At 48.8% G+C, this 16158-nt stretch overlaps 2 protein-coding genes across 3 annotated transcripts; both read right to left on the bottom strand.

Annotated features, from left to right (window-relative positions):
* Window positions 1-1234: 1234 nt before the first annotated feature.
* On the bottom strand, window positions 1235-2932 carry LOC118559870 (rho GTPase-activating protein gacO-like). Its single transcript, XM_036130456.1, has 3 exons — window positions 2744-2932; window positions 2318-2429; window positions 1235-1400 (listed from the first exon to the last, which is right to left on the bottom strand). Exons 1-3 carry the CDS (start codon window positions 2844-2846, stop codon window positions 1253-1255), a joined length of 363 nt encoding a protein of 120 aa, XP_035986349.1. The 5' UTR covers window positions 2847-2932; the 3' UTR covers window positions 1235-1252.
* A 3110-nt stretch (window positions 2933-6042) lies between these two features.
* Window positions 6043-15805, bottom strand: asb2a.1 (ankyrin repeat and SOCS box containing 2a, tandem duplicate 1). 2 transcript variants are annotated; one of them, XM_012874296.3, is made up of 10 exons: window positions 15240-15805; window positions 14628-14974; window positions 13500-13610; window positions 12773-12942; window positions 12542-12697; window positions 10717-10962; window positions 9981-10152; window positions 8820-9393; window positions 8558-8711; window positions 6043-6829 (listed from the first exon to the last, which is right to left on the bottom strand). In XM_012874296.3, the coding sequence occupies exons 2-10, from the start codon at window positions 14957-14959 to the stop codon at window positions 6687-6689; spliced, it is 2058 nt and encodes a 685-aa protein (XP_012729750.2). In that variant the 5' UTR covers window positions 14960-14974; window positions 15240-15805; the 3' UTR covers window positions 6043-6686. The 2 variants fall into 2 exon arrangements, with proteins under 2 accessions (XP_012729750.2, XP_035986303.1); XM_036130410.1 differs by having other exon boundaries at window positions 14471-14974; window positions 15240-15251.
* Between the last annotated feature and the right edge of the window lie 353 nt (window positions 15806-16158).

The raw sequence follows: 16158 nt of genomic DNA, 5'->3' as shown, positions 1-16158 counted from the left end.
GGCATTCACACGTTCCCTGTTCACCTGAGAAAAGTTTTTATTCGACCTCAGCTCAAAGTGGCCAGATCCAGCTGGAGGAACCCGCTTCCACCAGAACATCTGGATCATCCACCAGAACATCTGGATCATCCATCAGAACATCTGGATCATCCATCAGAACATCTGGATCATCCATCAGAACACCAGAACATCTGGATCATCCAGTCGGACCTGAACATTTGGCTGCGGTGGTTTAGAGTGAGGGACCTGTCGGTGATTCCAGGAAAAACTGACATTATTTTTAAACGGTTTTATTCCGGTTCAGGACAAACAGAAAGAACTCAGAGTTTTGGACTCCATGTTTTATTTTGCTTCAGCTGAGATAAAGTTTAGCAGAACGTTCAGGAACCGAGACAAACCGATACCTTCGATCCACGAGAACATTCAGGTTTTACTGCATCATCTCTATCATCCATTCCAGAAAACCTGCAATCCTCCACAGAACCAACACATTTCTGCTAATGTGATTAATGTGATGTTAAATAAATCATTAAATCATAAATCATTTAAATCACATTTTCTGACTCAATGAACCGGACCCAGGTTCTCCAAACATGAAGGGACGACGCAACCGTCTGGAGAACATGCAGCTCCACAGGAGAGGATCTAAACCCGTCTGTGTTCTGGACCAACGTCCTGCAGCAGGAACAGGTTGTTCTGTGAGGAACGGGTCAGAACCGGGCAGAACCTGGAGTCCAGAGGAACGTCCCAGCAGGAACAGGTTGTTCTGTGAGGAACGGGTCAGAACCAGGCAGAACCTGGAGTCCAGAGGAACGTCCCAGCAGGAACAGGTTGTTCTGTGAGGAACGGGTCAGAACCAGCAGAACCTGGAGTCCAGAGGAACGTCCCAGCAGGAACAGGTTGTTCTGTGAGGAACGGGTCAGAACCGGGCAGAACCTGGAGTCCAGAGGAACGTCCCAGCAGGAACAGGTTGTTCTGTGAGGAACGGGTCAGAACCGGGCAGAACCTGGAGTCCAGAGGAACGTCCCAGCAGGAACAGGTTCTCCACAGCGGGTCAGGCGAGAACAGCTGGGCAAAGTCGACACAGGAAGTTAAACCAAACGTCCGTCACCCTGTCACCATGGTAACCTCAGCATCACCTGCGACCTGGAGCTGTTACTATGGTAACAGACCGGGGACCAATGAAACTCGGACTGGACTTTCTGAGGCGGGTAGTTAAACCTGGCAGACGGCGTGGAGCTGATGGTTCTGGTTAGTGGAAGCAGGAGACCAGGAGGCGGGCCGGAGCCGGTTCTGTGGTTCTGTTGGACTCAGCGTGGTCGTTGTTGTTATTGTTGTTGTTGTTGTTGTTGTCGTTCCCTCCGTTGTTTGGCCCATTCCCTCCGGTTCCGTCACGTTCTCTGGCAGCAGAAACAGAAACAGAAACAGCAGCTTTCAGAGCTCAGGTTAGAATTTCAGGAGATGAAATGAAGCAGAATGACACAGGTGAGCAGCAGCCAGGTGGTACCGGCAGGTGGTACCGGCAGGTGGTACCGGCAGGTGGTACCGGCAGGTGGTACCGGCAGGTGGTACCGCTCCATCATCAGACTGATGTATCCAAGCTGGTCAATGAACTAGACAATGTTTAAGATCCGCCTTCATATTATTTATTTTTTATTTTCTGGCCAAAGATTCTCTAAAACTTCTTCTTTTTCTAATCAAGCATCAAACCCACCAGAACCTGTCCGGTTCCAGTTGGTTCTGGAGAGTCGTGAGTCCAGCCTCTCTATGTCTTAAATCAGCTTTTCCCACTAAATCCTGTGTGGCTGAACACCAGAACATCTCTAACTCTCCCAGGTTCTCCCGGGTTCCTCAGGTTCTGCTTGTTTCTAAAATTTTTGCCTTTTTTATGATCTTCATGCTGCGATTATCTGTCCTCTGCATCTGAGCCGTCCCTCAGGGAGCAGCACGCCAAAGATGAGCGTTCACACTGAGCCTGGTTCTGGTTCTGCTGGAGGTTCTCCTCCCTGTTAAAGGGGAGTTTTCCTCTCCACTGTCGCTTCATGCATGCTCAGTATGAGGGATTGCTGCAAAGCCATCAACAATGCAGACGACTGTCCACTGTGGCTCTACGCTCTTTCAGGAGGAGTGAATGCTGCTTGGAGAGACTTGATGCAACCTGCTGGGTTTCCTTAGAGAGGAAACTTTCTCACCAACCTGGAGGATCTGATGGAGTCTGACTTTGGAAAGAGACTTGATGAGATGATGTTAATTGGAGCTATTTACATTTATTTTAACTGAATTATTGGTATTTAACAATGAATGAAAGTGAACCCACCTCCTCAGCACCTTGTAGCCGACGTTGAAGGCCACCAGGAGGACCACCGATGAAGAGGAAACCACGATGAAGATGCTGCTGAGGGAGCTGCGGCTCTCGTCTGACGGCCGACCTGCAGCGGCACAGAGAGACGATGAAGAGGAGGAGGACGGTAGGAGGAAGAATCCGGATTAAACGAGCAGCTCGGAGACATTTTCTGCTCAGACTAATTAAAGTGTCAGATTATCAAAATAAAAGCCTCCAGCTGACGCCCACACCTGCAGCAGAGATCACAGGTGACGGAGGAAGATGAGGCGACAACCTGCTGGTGTTCAGGTTTGTTTCCTCATCGATCAATGGTACCGGTACCGACTGGTACTGGTTATGGTACCGATCTAGAGTCAGTACTGACAGATAACACGGGGACTGAAGAGCAGAACCGTTTACCTGTCGGCTCCCTGGGTGGACGAGGAGGAGGAGGAGGAGGAAGAGGAGGAGGAGGAGGAGGAGGAAGCAGGAAGAATGAACCACACCTGTAGGTTGTCTCCATGGCAACACGTGGACACACCCCCCAGCTGACCTGCAGGTGCAAAGACACGAGTTTGACAGATCAGAATCAGCTCATAACCACACCATAAGAAGTTCGGAACCATTCAGAACTACATCAGAACCAGTTTAGAACTACATCAGAACCACACCAGAACCACTTTAGAACCAGTTCAGAACCATCAGAACCGGATCAGAACAGAACACCTTTGTGGCAGGCACAGCTGATCTCTCTGCCCTCAGTTTGTTCTCTCAGGCTCTGAGCTGCTGGAAGCCTGCAGACGAACCTCAGGGTTTAGTTTAAGGATCTTTTCCTGAATTATTTCTTCTGGTTTCTTTCTAAAACTACGAGTTCTGCGACGTCACGCTGACTTTATGTTCTCACCGTCTCCTGCTGGCTTGGTGCTGATGGATCATGAAGCAGGGCGGGTCTTACCTGGGGGACCTGGCAGAAGATGAGCAGGAAGACTCCCAGCATCATCAGGAACCCGGAGCAGCAGAACCTGGTTCCGTCCACAGCTTGGATCAGAACTGAGCTCCGGACTCTCTCCATCTGACCCACATCTGATTGGTCCCAGGATAAATGAAGAGGCGAGAAGAAAGAGATGCCGGCTGGGGAGGGCGGTGCGTTCAGGCGCAGCGCGGGATTTCCAGCTCTGGATGCTGCGCAGAGACCAGCTGCTTCATCACAGCCGTCTATAATCTCTAATCCCTAATCCTGCTCCTCTACATCCGTTCCTCCTGATTTATACGTTTAAATGCAGGCCTGGAAGAGGATCTGGTGGATCTGATCTTCATCAACATCAGGCCAGATGCTCGTGTCAGTCAGAGCTGGTAAAGTCTGAAGACCAGCACTGACCTGGAGACCTTCCATTCCTCCTGGACTCCAGAGGTTCCTCACATCTCTAAAAGTTCTCCGGCTTCCTGGAGGATCTTTGGACTTTGGCAGCTTTTCTCACTCAGTCAAACTGGATTTTTCTGGTTCATTCTCTTCTGCTCTAGAACTCAACTTTTAGTTTTTTAGTCATATTAAAGTTTATTCAACTCTATCCTGTCTGCGTGTTTTTGCCTCCATCACCTAAACTTCCCCCAATGCAGGACAATAAAGACATTTTCTATTCTATTCTATGCTATCCTATTTGTAGATGTTAGTGTTTGTTCTGCTCGGTGTTTGTTATCTCGGTCACGGCTGCTTCCCCTGATGTTCTGGACCTAAAGAACCAGAACTTTTTATTCTGCAGAGCAGTTTTCTCAGATGCTTTGAGTTCCTGCAGATTCTGGTTCTGTTTCCTTTTACGGATCTTTTGAATCGTTCTGTGTCAGGGGAACACGTGCTGCCTCCTTAGGTTCTGTTTGGGTTCTGCTTCCGTTTTCAGACAGTACTGATACCAAAGTCAGAACCAACAATGATGCATTTAATGTGCTAATAGATGTGATAAATGGTTGAATTAAGGAGACCCGCTTCCAGCAGAACCCTGCAGGGTTCTATCAGAACCTCTCAGTCCTGATGACGGTGGAGATCCGGTTCACGGTTCCGCTAAACGGATCAGTCTGTGTCTCCTGCAGGTGAAGGTTAACGGAGACGTCTCCACCCTGCAGCTGACCCAGCGACCCGGTTCCTCTCAGCAGAACAAGATGGCCGTCACGATGATATGGAAGAACTACGGTTTAATAAAATTAAATTTTTATCCACCAGCTGTTTACAGAACAAACCGGTCCAGTTTTTTCAGCCTAACGGCTAAAGAGAGGAGCAGGAACCGTTTATTTTAAACGTTTTGCAGAATAAAAGGATTTGTGATTATTCAGCCTGGAAATTGTTGCATAGGACGGTTTATTATTCTGAGTTTTGCAAATTACATTAAAAAGTATTTATAATATGCAGTCACAATCAAAACAAGACAAAAATAGAAGCATTTCAATACCACTGGCACACGATTTTACCCTTATGAAGTTAAAAAAATAAATCTAATTAGGATTAAAAACAACAGCAGGACTCGATGGAGAGAAACGGGAAAAGCTCAGAATAGAGATATAAAGTGGTAGAGCTGGGGAAGCGTGACAGGAGCTGTAAAAAGGAAGAAAACTTTATATGAAGGCTGAAATTCAGTCACACTGGGGAAAATATTACAGACATAATCCAACAGGTAGCTGTGAATGTTTGGCATAAAGCGTTTATGAGGAAAAACACATTAAAGCCCAAAGAACTACGAGTGAGAACTGGTTGGAGAAATGTGGCGAGCAGAGAGACGCCGGGTCTGTCAGACCGGACCCGTCAGAACTCGGGTCCAGTGGAGCCTCTTTACCCCTGATCCACCTCTGGACGGGTCCGTTTCAGCAGGTTAGGGCATCAGAACCACCACCGTGTTCTGCACACGCTTCGGTTCTCCCCGTTGACCCGTGTTGGCCCGCGGTGCGCTGAAACCTCCACGGTGAGCCGCTCACAGGATGCGGGAAGTGGTTTGTGTCGAGTGGAAAGGGCATCAGAACCACCTGTGGAGGTCCAGATCCGTGCTTCTACCAGCCAGCTGGGAGCCGCAAGGTTCTGCCCGGGTTCAGGTGTTCCTGGACCTCAGCGCCAGGGCGTAGAGCCACAGTGGACAGTCGTCTGCATTGTTGATGGCTTTGCAGCAATCCCTCATACTGAGCATGCATGAGGCGACAGTGGAGAGGAAAACTCCCCTTTAACAGGGAGGAGAACCTCCAGCAGAACCAGAACCAGGCTCAGTGTGAACGCTCATCTGCCTCCACCCACTGGGGCTTAGAGAAGACAGAGCAGAGACACAGAAAGCTCAGAAGCTCACATTGACCCAGGAGTACTTTCTATGGTACAGAAGACAGAGCAGAGACACAGAAAGCACAGAAGCTCACATTGACCCAGGAGTACTTTCTATGTTAGAGAAGACAGAGCAGAGACACAGAAAGCTCAGAAGCTCACATTGACCCAGGAGTACTTTCTATGGTACAGAAGACAGAGCAGAGGTTCTGTAGGGTTCCTGTTGAGGAGGGTAATGGTTCTGGTTCTGGGCTAGTCTGGGCAGTTTCTATAAGTTGTTGTCTGGGTTTAGTGTTCCAGGGGGTATAAAGTTCTTTTGAGTCCAATGTTGAGCAGAGTTCCAGGTTTGGATTAAAAATTGGGCTTTGGGTTGGGTCTTCATTTTAAGGTTTCAGTGTTTTGGTTCATTTACAGTTCTGAGTTGTTATTTTTGGCGTTGAGCCTGCTGGAGGGGGTTGGATGGAGGTCTCTGGTTCTGTTCACCTGGTTCTGAAGATCACAGATTACATCATTTCTCTTATTTATCGATCCAAAGTTCAAACGCGCTCATCATTCTGGCCTGGAGCTGAGCAGGTGATTGGTTGAGGAGTTGATCGTCTCAGAGAGGAGTCATTAAGGCCGCCATCTTGTTTTTATGACGTCAGGTTCTGGTCTGACGCGGCGCCGCGGTAATGGAGGGTCGCTGACCTCCACAGCGCCTGCTGCTCGTTAACGTGTCAGACCGCTGCAGTAAAAACTGTTTAACGACATCAAAACATGACATAATCTGTTCAGTTTCTATGACAACAACCAGGTAATAATTAATATCTAAAAACACGGCGGTGAGATCATTGCTAATATCAACCAATCAGAGTCCATGTGAGAGTCTGAGGGAAACCAGGCCTTCATCCTCCTCCTCCTCCTCCTTTTTCAGTCCAGTTGGTGGGTTGGTTCTGATTATCTGGTTCTGATCTGGTTCACCCTGAAAGAGTCTCATGCTGCATGGAAGCAGGAAAATCTTTACGGAAGCTAAACGGTGAAATATCTGCAGCGTAGCTCGCAGATGTGTCAGCAGTGTGGCGGTGCAGCCGGTCAGCCTTCATCATCCAGAGGAACCTCCTGGTGTGTCAGGAAGCGCATCAGAGCTCCAGGAAGATGCAGCTTCTTCAGCTTTCTGCGTCCGACCCGCTGCAGAATCTGCAGCCTGCAGAGGTGCATGAGCGGCCGCGGCGGAGCTGAAACAAAGAGAGAGCCGCATCAATCACCGTGTGTCACACAAACTCTGGTAGCTTTATTCATCTAAAAAAAAAATACACAAGTGTGTGTAAAGCACACATGTATCCAGATAATAAAAATAAAATATTAACACAAAAAAGAGAATAGATAAATGACCGTTTGTTTGTCTCACAGCTGTTATGTCCTCGTTAACCATTTAAGTCTAAGTCTGACGCTTATTTTCTGCCTTTGAGCTTTAAAACAGGATGAAGCCCACTCCTCTTCCTCAATATCCTCTTTTCTATCCACGCTTCAGGCCCTCGTTCTGAAATTACGTGTTTTATACAATATTAAGATCTGCTTTTTTCCCTTTTCATGCTTTAACATAATCTCCTCCAGGCATGACATTTTTGCTGAAATAAAATGTTTAAGCTGTAAGTACCTAAAAAATGGCCTGGTGGAAAACCTTTCAACCTAAAAAATCACTGAATATTAATAATGTACCTCCTTATTCGCCCACCATTGTGTTTATAAGCCTGGAACCGTATATTAATAGTGGGTTTTAAAAAGGCATGTGTTAGTCTTTTTTAAATCTTGGGTCTGATTATTATAAATCTAATTTTAGGGGCAGTTTGGTTGCCGTTTGTTGAATAGCGACCCAGGCAGGAGGAGAGTGTGTACCGAGGTAAAACATCGCACAGCGAAGCGGAGAAACCCAATAATACCGCTGCAGACCAGCCGTTATAGACCAGGCCTGTCATAAGGTTCAATAATTTAAGCCTAAGGCGGAGTTGCTATTATTTTAAATAAACCGGCAGGACAGACTATTAGTTTATTTGAGCAGATTTATTGGTAATGTGAGTGGGAGGGATTGAAATGGGTAAAAAAATGCCAAAATACACATTTTAATTAAATTAATTCTCACTTTTCAACTAGTTCTCGTATCTCTTCCATCAAAGTTCCATAATTTGCTTGTGCAGTTGATTTGATTTGGGAAGTAATCTTAATTCCAAGATAAGTAAAACATTCCATTTAAAAATGGAATGTTTAAAAAGGTTATGTTTTTTTTTTCTTTCTTCTTTATCCAGAAAGACTATGACGGATGTTTCATCACCGATACAGTATCCTGAAAACTGCCCGAATTTATTAATCAGCTGTAAAATGGCTGAATAGATAAAATATCACATCATCCACATACAGTGAAGTAAAATGGTTCTAGTTGACTAACAGAAACCCGGCCGCCATGACAGGCTGCTGGTTCTGGGTAACTGAATCAGTAAAATAAACAGATTTTTCATTCTTCGTTGTAGATAATGTCATTTTTAAATCTATATAAATGCCAATGTGAATAAAAAGGAAGAGTATTGGAATAAAATGTAGTTTTAGATGCAGCTGATTGGTGGATTGTGTTTTAAACAGAAAGCCGGCTGGTCGTGGGCCACACATGAGGTCCTTGGGGGCCACTTGGTGCCCGCGGGCCACATGTTGGTGACCGCTGGTCTAAATGATCTAAATCACTTTAACATGGAGACTAAAACCTGTCCTGCAGGTCTCAGCTGCTGCACACCAGACTTACAGGAATACTGCAATCTTCTGAATCAGGTGTGCTTCAGCAGAGACACCTCAGACATCTGAGGACCTTTTTCATGAAAACCGACTAAAAAAATCTGTAACATGACAAATAATCTAGAAACCTCGGAGTTCCTGGCTTCTCCAGATCAACCAATCAGGAAATCTTCACCAGTTACCTGCTTTCTCCTTGATGGCGCTCCACCCAGAGTAACTGTCCAGGTGTTCCATCAGTCTGGAGCAGAGAGTCACATGACCAACGTAGTCCAATAGGACGTCAATGATCGGCCCCGCCCACCGGCAGATACTGGGGGCTGAGATCATCTCACAGAACTGTCAATCAATCAATCAATCAATCAGGTTTCACCTACACCTGAACTAAAGGTGTGTTACGTGTCATCTCCTCTCAGGTGATCACCTCGTTATAATCTGTGAGCTCACCTGAACGCCTCTCCTCAGAGGTTCCTCCAGAATCGGCTCCGAGTCGTCGTCCCAGTTGGACCGTCTGGTCTTGATGGGCGGGTGAGGCCGGCTGCCGTACACGCAGTCGAAGCAGGGGAGGGCGTGGCCTCCGTTGTCCAGCAGGTACTTGAAGAGGGGCAGGTACTTCATGGAGAACATGTAGACCGCGGGGAAGGTGGTGGGGTGGGTGGGGATGTCTGCATTGATGTCGGCGCCGTGCTCCACCAGCAGCTTGACTATCTGAATGAGGCCCACGCGTGACGCCACCATCAGCGGTCTGAACATGTCCAGGTTTGGGTCGGCGCCGGCGTCCAGCAGCATGCGAACGGCCTCCATGTTGTTGTTGATGACGGCGAAGTAGAGGGCGGTGCTGCGGCGGTCCTCGTACAGCCTCATCCTCTCCGGGGACAGCTGGGCGTTGACGTCAAAGCCCGCCTCGATCAGCATCTCCAGGATGTCGTCACGGTTACGGTCCGCCGCCAGGTGCAGCGGGCTGATGCCGGTCCGCCGGACCCGGGCCTTGCTGGTGGCCGGGATCAACATGGCGACGATTCTGGGAGGATGACAGAACCGCAGAGGCACAAAGGTTCAGGAAGATCCTGACAGCAGCGCTTTGAGGAGGAGACCTTCAATTATGTTCTGCTGTTCTGCTGGTTAACGGGTTCTTATGACCCAAACAATCGGACCTGTTCTGACCCCAGAAGCCCTAAGTCTTTGGTCAAGACAGAAGGTCCATCATGGTTCTGGTTCACCAGAGGAACCTTTCGTCAGTTGGACAGATAATTGCAATTAGCCTTCTGGCAGGAACTTGCAAAAAAACTTAAAAATAGAGTTCAAATTAGACAACAAGTTTACTGCGGTCGCGTAACCTTCTAGTTCAATAAGGTCATCTAAAGTTTTGCCTCTTTCCTTTCCAACAAATTCTTTCTTTCACTTTACTTTTAGTAAATTATCCAACATTAAACACAGGAATCATAAAAAAAAAAAACAACGGTTCCGTCTAATGTCCCCTTTTCCATAAACTGGGTCAGATCTGAGGTTTTTAGAAGCTTGTGTTTTAACATTTTTGCTTTTTTTTACCACCTCTGTCCCCTGCCTGTAAGAGGTTGCGGGTTTGAATCCGGTGAAAGGCGTACTCACGCATCACTTCCTCTCTGCGCGGCGATGTGGAGCGGCAGCAGTCCCGTTTTGCCGGGCTTGTTGGCGTCGGCGTTCTGAGACAGCAGCAGCTGCACCGCCTCCTCGTGGCCCATTTTAGCGGCTTCGTACAGCGCCGTGGCTCCATCGTCAGCCTGAGTGTTGACGTCTGCGCCTGCAGGAACACGAGGCGTGTCGGGAGTCAAGATCTCCTGGTGAAGCAAACATTCACTCTGAGAACATGTGGTGAATCCAGAACCAGGCCCATCACTGAAGACCACCTGAGTGACGGGCTTCATGCAGATGATTATATCTGCTAACGGCCTGCCGTACGGCGTAAAGTCTTCTTTAGGTCTGATTGAAACCATCCTAGTTTTACATTTCCACAGTTAAATTGATTCTGGATGGTGAAGAGACAGCAGACTGAACAAGCCCTCTGACTGAGGCTTCTTTCTTTATATTTTCATATATTCTGTTATTTTTCTCGTTGTGACGCTACAGCAGCTGTAGATCTCCGTCAGTCAGGCGGTTTCAGATGCGACTGGACTCACTGAGGTCCTATTGGACCAGGGATGCTCGTTCAGCTACAAAACAGAAGGAGCCAGAACCTCCGGTCTGAAGGAGCAGAAAGCAGATTTGTGCTTCTTTGGCTGCTGGTTTATCTGTTTCTGCAGGTTCAGACTGGCAGCTGAGCCCGGAGGCCCAGCATGGCTGTGGAGGACAGAACCTGCTGCGGTACCGTGTTTGATGAGGAAGCGCAGCGCGGCCATCTGCCCGTTCTGCGCGGCGGTGAACAGCGGCGTGATGCCGTACATGTTGCGCAGGTTCAGCTTGGCTCCGGCCTTCAGCAGCATCTCACAGATCTCCATGTTGCTTTGGACCACGCACTCCTGCAGGGGCGTCCAGCCCATGATGCAGTGGGTGTTCACGGCCACGCCGCGGTTCAGCAGCGTGGCCACGATGGCAGCGTTGCTCCTTTCACAGGCTGCAGGGAACAACATTTTATTTAGTCAAAGCAGAGCCAGAGGAAGACGCTCTGCAGGAAACATCGTCTCACTTCCTGTTGTCAGAGATGCAGTTCAGTCTTTATACAGCAGCATGAGCCACACTGACAATAAAAACAACAACTCCACTTCCGTCAGTAGAGAAACCCATTTATATCATTACTGAAACATCATTTTATCTTTATTGACCAGAATGAGCAACAAACGCAGGATGAAGTTGTGGGAAAGCTCCTCACAGCCACTCCTGAGCACAGTGGAGGACCTGTGATGCTGTGGGCCCATTCCCCCCTCCTTCTAAACCTCGTTAGAGCCCACTGCCTAACGAGGGAAGTTTAGATAAACGCTGGTGGCCTCGGCCAGGAAAGTGGAACCGGGTTCTGTGAAGTTCTGCAGAACCACAACACCTAAGCATTGGTCTCCTCCTCTACGTCTGTCCCAGATTGTTGCAGCTTTTTTCTGTTAGCCCTGCAATGGACTGCTGATCTGTCCGGGCCAGAACCAGAACCAGAACCAGCCCCACGTCACCCTGCAAGGACAAACCTGTGCAGGAAATGGATCGTTCTTTAATAACGTTTGATTTAATAATTTATGAGGGGAAACTCTAATTGTTGCAGGACGCATCCTCGTCTGTTCCTCTGCAAACATTTCCTGTTTTCTTCAGATCTCTGAAGGAGCACCGCAGGGCTTGGTCACCCGTTTTATTCTGTAACCAAAATCTGAGCTTTTTAACGCAGTTCTGTCTCTTCTGCAGACATTGAAACTGGTTTCTGAATGCAGACAAAAAGAGATCCTGGTATTTTCAGATGGATTTTAAAAGAGAGAGACAGATCTGGCATGTCTGTCCACGAAGCCTGGAGGAACCAGAGATCAGTCTCTCTTGTTGTGTCTCTGTTCTGTCTTCTGTAACCCCAGTCGGTCGAGGCAGATGACCGTTCATACTGAGCCCGGTTCTGCCGGAGGTTTTCCTTCCCGTTAATGGGGAGTTTTTCTTCCCACTGTCGCTTCATGCTTGCTCAGTATGAGGGATTGCAGCAAAGCCATGTACAATGCAGATGACTCTCCCTGTGGCTCTACGGTTCCCCAGGAGTGAATGCTGCTTGTCGGGACTTTGATGCAATCAACTGGTTTCCTTATATAGGACATTTTTGACCAATCTGTATAATCTGACCCAATCTGTATAATATGATTGAACTTGATTTTGTAAAGTGCCTTGAGATGACATGTTTCATGATTTGGAGCTATATAAATAAAATTGAATTGAATTGAATTGAATTGAAGGTTTCTCACACCGAGCTGAAGAAGTGTCCATCAGGCTGCAGACCATAAGATAAGATAAGATAAGCTTTATTGATCTCACAGTGGAGAAATTCACTTGTCCCATCGGCTCAATAGTCAAAAGTCAGAAGAAGGTGTCAAAGTAGGTAAGTACAATCAGTTAGATACAGATAATCTCATAATCTCTTCTGCATAGCGAGGTACAACCACGCATAGAAAAGACCAAAATGTTGCTCATGGACACGATGAGGATCACCGTTCTCCAAGCATTAAAACAGTCGTTACCTTTGTACAGCGGCGTCTCCTTGTCATAGTTGGGCAGTTCAGGGTCAGCTCCGTTTTCCAGCAGCACTTGAACGCACCCCAGCTGCGCCCTGCTGACGGCGACCAGCAGCGGCGTCTCGCCACGGGACGTCCTCTTGTTGACCATCCCTGGCTGGGCTGAACACAAGACAAACCACCGCTCTTTATGACGTCATGGCGTGCCTGAGTGGGCGTGTCCAGGTGTGGAGCTACCTGCCAGCAGCATCCGCAGACAGGAGTCCTGTCCGAACCACGCAGCTTGGTGGACGGCGAGCCAGCCCGGCTTACTGGGCAGCATCAGGTTGGTTCCTGGACACACGGCCAAGGCTTTCACTTTGCTGGCGTTGCCTTCCCTGATGGCCTGGAACAGAGGCTCCTCCTCCCTGTGGGGACAGGAGAACCTCAGCGCTGGTCAAACATCTTCCTCACTGCAAAAACGGAACTAAAAATAAGTCAGATTTTCTTGAATTTAGTGTATTTGTCCTTGATTTGAGCAGGTAAATAAGATGATCTGCCAATGGAATGAGTATTTTGACCCCTAAAATGCGATAATTAGATATATTGCACTTGAAGTAAGATGGTGGAGAGTTGTTCCTATTTTAAGTGCAAAAATCTTATTCCATTGGCAGATCATCTTATTTACCTGCTCAAATCAAGGACAAATACACTAATTTTAAGAAAATTCAACTTATTTTTAGTTTCATTTTTGCAGTGCTGGTCAAACATCTGGAACACAGCAGGTCTTGGGTTTGGTTCACTGGTCCTGAAGCTTCAAATGACTCAGAGTTCAGGAAGGCCTGCAGACGTGAAGTTAATCCTGAAGGTCCAGACGTCAGGACTGAAGAAAGCTACCGCTGTCTCATCAGCTTCTCACCTGTACACCTTACTCATTTGGTAGCACACCTGGGTCAGGTGGTTTCACATGCTGAGGGGAACTCACTCTTCAGGTTCTGGAGCGATGTAGACCAGACTGCCGTCGGTTTTGTAGTACGCCACCATCCTCTTCCCAGAACCCGTCATGAACCGACTCACCGTTCCATCGAAGGTCTTCCTGTCAAAATCAGCCAATCAGAGCACAGAGACAACTCTCAGCAACCAATCAGAGCACAGAGATGTCCCCCAACTGCTCAGATCTCCATTTGGTCAACCTGAGATGTTTACAGGCATCAAATAGATTAAATTAAAGACGTAATTTACATTTAAACTGGCAGGTGTTCACATGATGCAGTGTTTTATAACCTGACTGAGAACTGTGATGCATTTTTTAGATTATGTAGTCTTTTAATGAATCTTCTCTTTGTCCTCAGGGAGAAAAGTAACGGACATGCATGGAACTCTCCGTCAGACGGGTTTTCATTCGTCTCCAGGAGCTCGTTTAGCTCCGACCTTCTGATGATTTTACTCGTCCAGACCTGAGCTGGGGTCGCTGCTTCTCTCGCTGCATCTTAATGCCTCTAGATTTACTGAGACAGACTCTATTGTCATTCATCTGCAATTTCACAATGAGAAGTTTCCTTGCTAGGCTCCGAGTCAGAACAGAAGACAAAAGAGAAACACATAAATCTCAGTGTTTGTCAGGAATGCAGCAGCGAACCAAGAAGAGATTTTATTTGTACATTTTATCAGGAACGGTTGAAGTATCTGTAGACGCAGGATGTGATGCAGCTAGTCCAGTTAGTGCCATGTTCACAGTAACCGTGTAAAGGACTGGTTGCATGTATGGGGGGTGGGGGGGGGGGTGTTATTGGGAGGTTAGCGGCCTGATGAGGTGAGGAATGAAGCTGATGCTGAATCTGAACCTGGCTGCAGGTCTCCTGGTTCCTCAGAGCCGTTTTCAGGCCGCCTCGGGTCTGAATGCTGCTTTTTCCTCAGTGTTAAGACTAGACAGCCACTCAGGACGCGGATGTTCACCTGCACGCCGCAGCTGCTTCCTGCTCCCCCCACCTGTGTGGCACTAACTCCTCAGGTGTACCGGGGTGGGATGTCTACGTACGCAGGGCTTTAGATGCTCCCTGCAGCCAGCAGTTGGCTCCGGCCTGCAGAAGAAGAGAAGATCAGAGCTACTTACAGGTCAGGAGGCTTCTCTGTCGGAGGGTTTGGGGAACTGTAGTGAACACTCGTCTGGGGTGCAGCCTGATTCTGGCTGCTGGAGGCTCGCCGCGGGTATCTGCTGGTGGCCGACGGGTCCGGCTCGTCGTCCTGGACACTTGAAGTCTGCGTGGCGGTGGAGGGAGCGGGGGCGCTGTGGTCTGTGGAGGAGCTGCGGTGCGTTTCTGTCAGGCTGCGCTCGATGGCCAGCTGCATCACCTCATCATCGCTCAGGTTACTGTAGAGCGAGTAGTCCTCAAAGGCCAGAGCGCTGCCTGCAGAGCCGGAGCGAGAGACGCTGGCGGACGCCATGACGGCTCCAACGGTCTGAAACGAGCAGGCACAGGTGGCACTTACTGCAGGGTTAAAGGTTCATCACGCACATTCAGGGACGTTCCTCTAAGATCTCCTGCAGTCTGGAAGTCTGAAAACCTTCATCCTGACTGAACCTGGAGGTGAAGCTGAGCAGAATACTGAAAACTGAACTTTGTAGAAGTTAAGCAGGACAGTCAGAAGCAAACGGTGGAGTTCAGGCTCCCTGCAGGCGTCTGGGTCAGCAGTGAGCCGCATTAAAAGCCAAAGAGCTGCTCACCTGTCCAGAGAACGCCACAGTTTATTCCAGAACGTTTCCTCGCTGTGCTGTTTATCCAGACGTGACCCTGTGGGGGCGCCGCGGCCGGGGAGGGGCTTGGTCCGGGTTATTCTGGGGAGCTGCAGTGAGAATAGCTGACCTCGTCCCCGGCTAGAGTTACAGGAGGAGTCGGGTGGAAACAGCTGAATCACAGTGACTCAGGCTGCAGGCAAGCTGACTATGTCTGCAGATAAATCTGGATTTTACACGCAGGTTCATCTCCTGGTCACGGCCAGAACCACATTCAGGACAACCAGGTTCTGAGGGGTTCTGTTCAGGCTGCACTTTGGACCTCAGTGTTCTGACTACATCTATTCAACGGTCGTCACGTTAGAACAGCCGTCCTGATCCGTTTGGACCAAATAATCACATGATGGTCAGAGAGCCAATGAAAAGCCTCAAAAAGGAACCGCAGTTCATTCCAGAACAAAATGCCAAACATCTCCAACCCGATGGTTTTAGGTTCTGGTCCCACCTGGAGGCCGGTCGCCCTGCAGGAGCTCACCTGTGTTGTTGTTGTTGATCAGCAGCGGGTCTCTAGCTGTGGGGGGGGGGGGAGGATATGGTCAGGGTGCTGGTTCTTGCCAGGGAACGCACCCCCCCCCCCCCCGGTGTGGTGCTGTCTGGGCCGTGTCACGGTGTGGTGGGTTCCTGGCTGGCGGCCCGTGGCTCTGGGGGTGTTCCGGGGAATCTGTGGGCTGCAGGGATGGCGCTGTGCCCTCAGTGTTGGTCCGCTGCAGATCGCTGGTGCACACTCAGCATTTTTGGGGGGGGGGGGGGGGGGGGGGGGGGTCACGTCCACTCAGTCCTTTACCCGTAACCAGACCGGTTGGGTGCCTTGCTGAGGAGCAGCTTGAACTGTGAGCCACAACCTTACGAC

This window comes from Fundulus heteroclitus, unplaced genomic scaffold (genome assembly GCF_011125445.2).
Source record: "Fundulus heteroclitus isolate FHET01 unplaced genomic scaffold, MU-UCD_Fhet_4.1 scaffold_36, whole genome shotgun sequence".
Classification (NCBI taxonomy): domain Eukaryota; kingdom Metazoa; phylum Chordata; class Actinopteri; order Cyprinodontiformes; family Fundulidae; genus Fundulus; species Fundulus heteroclitus.
Note: the sequence above shows the minus strand (reverse complement) of the source record. Positions and strands in the feature narration are given on the sequence as shown.

Bases quoted from the DNA above. Each gene is read 5' to 3' on its own strand.
- LOC118559870 (XM_036130456.1), bottom strand. From the start codon at position 2,846: ATGGAGACAACCTACAGGTGTGGTTCATTCTTCCTGCTTCCTCCTCCT. The intron at 2,430-2,743 runs GTAAACGGTTCT...GTGCCGCTGCAG, and splicing joins TCCACCCAGGGAGCCGACAG to GTCGGCCGTCAGACGAGAGC. The intron at 1,401-2,317 runs GTGGGTTCACTT...TTCTGCTGCCAG, and splicing joins GGCTACAAGGTGCTGAGGAG to AGAACGTGACGGAACCGGAG.
- asb2a.1 (XM_012874296.3), bottom strand. From the start codon at position 14,959: ATGGCGTCCGCCAGCGTCTCTCGCTCCGGCTCTGCAGGCAGCGCTCTG. The intron at 10,153-10,716 runs GTACCGCAGCAG...GTGTTCCTGCAG, and splicing joins GCGCTTCCTCATCAAACACG to GCGCAGACGTCAACACTCAG. The intron at 9,394-9,980 runs GTGAGTACGCCT...TCATCCTCCCAG, and splicing joins GCGCAGAGAGGAAGTGATGC to AATCGTCGCCATGTTGATCC.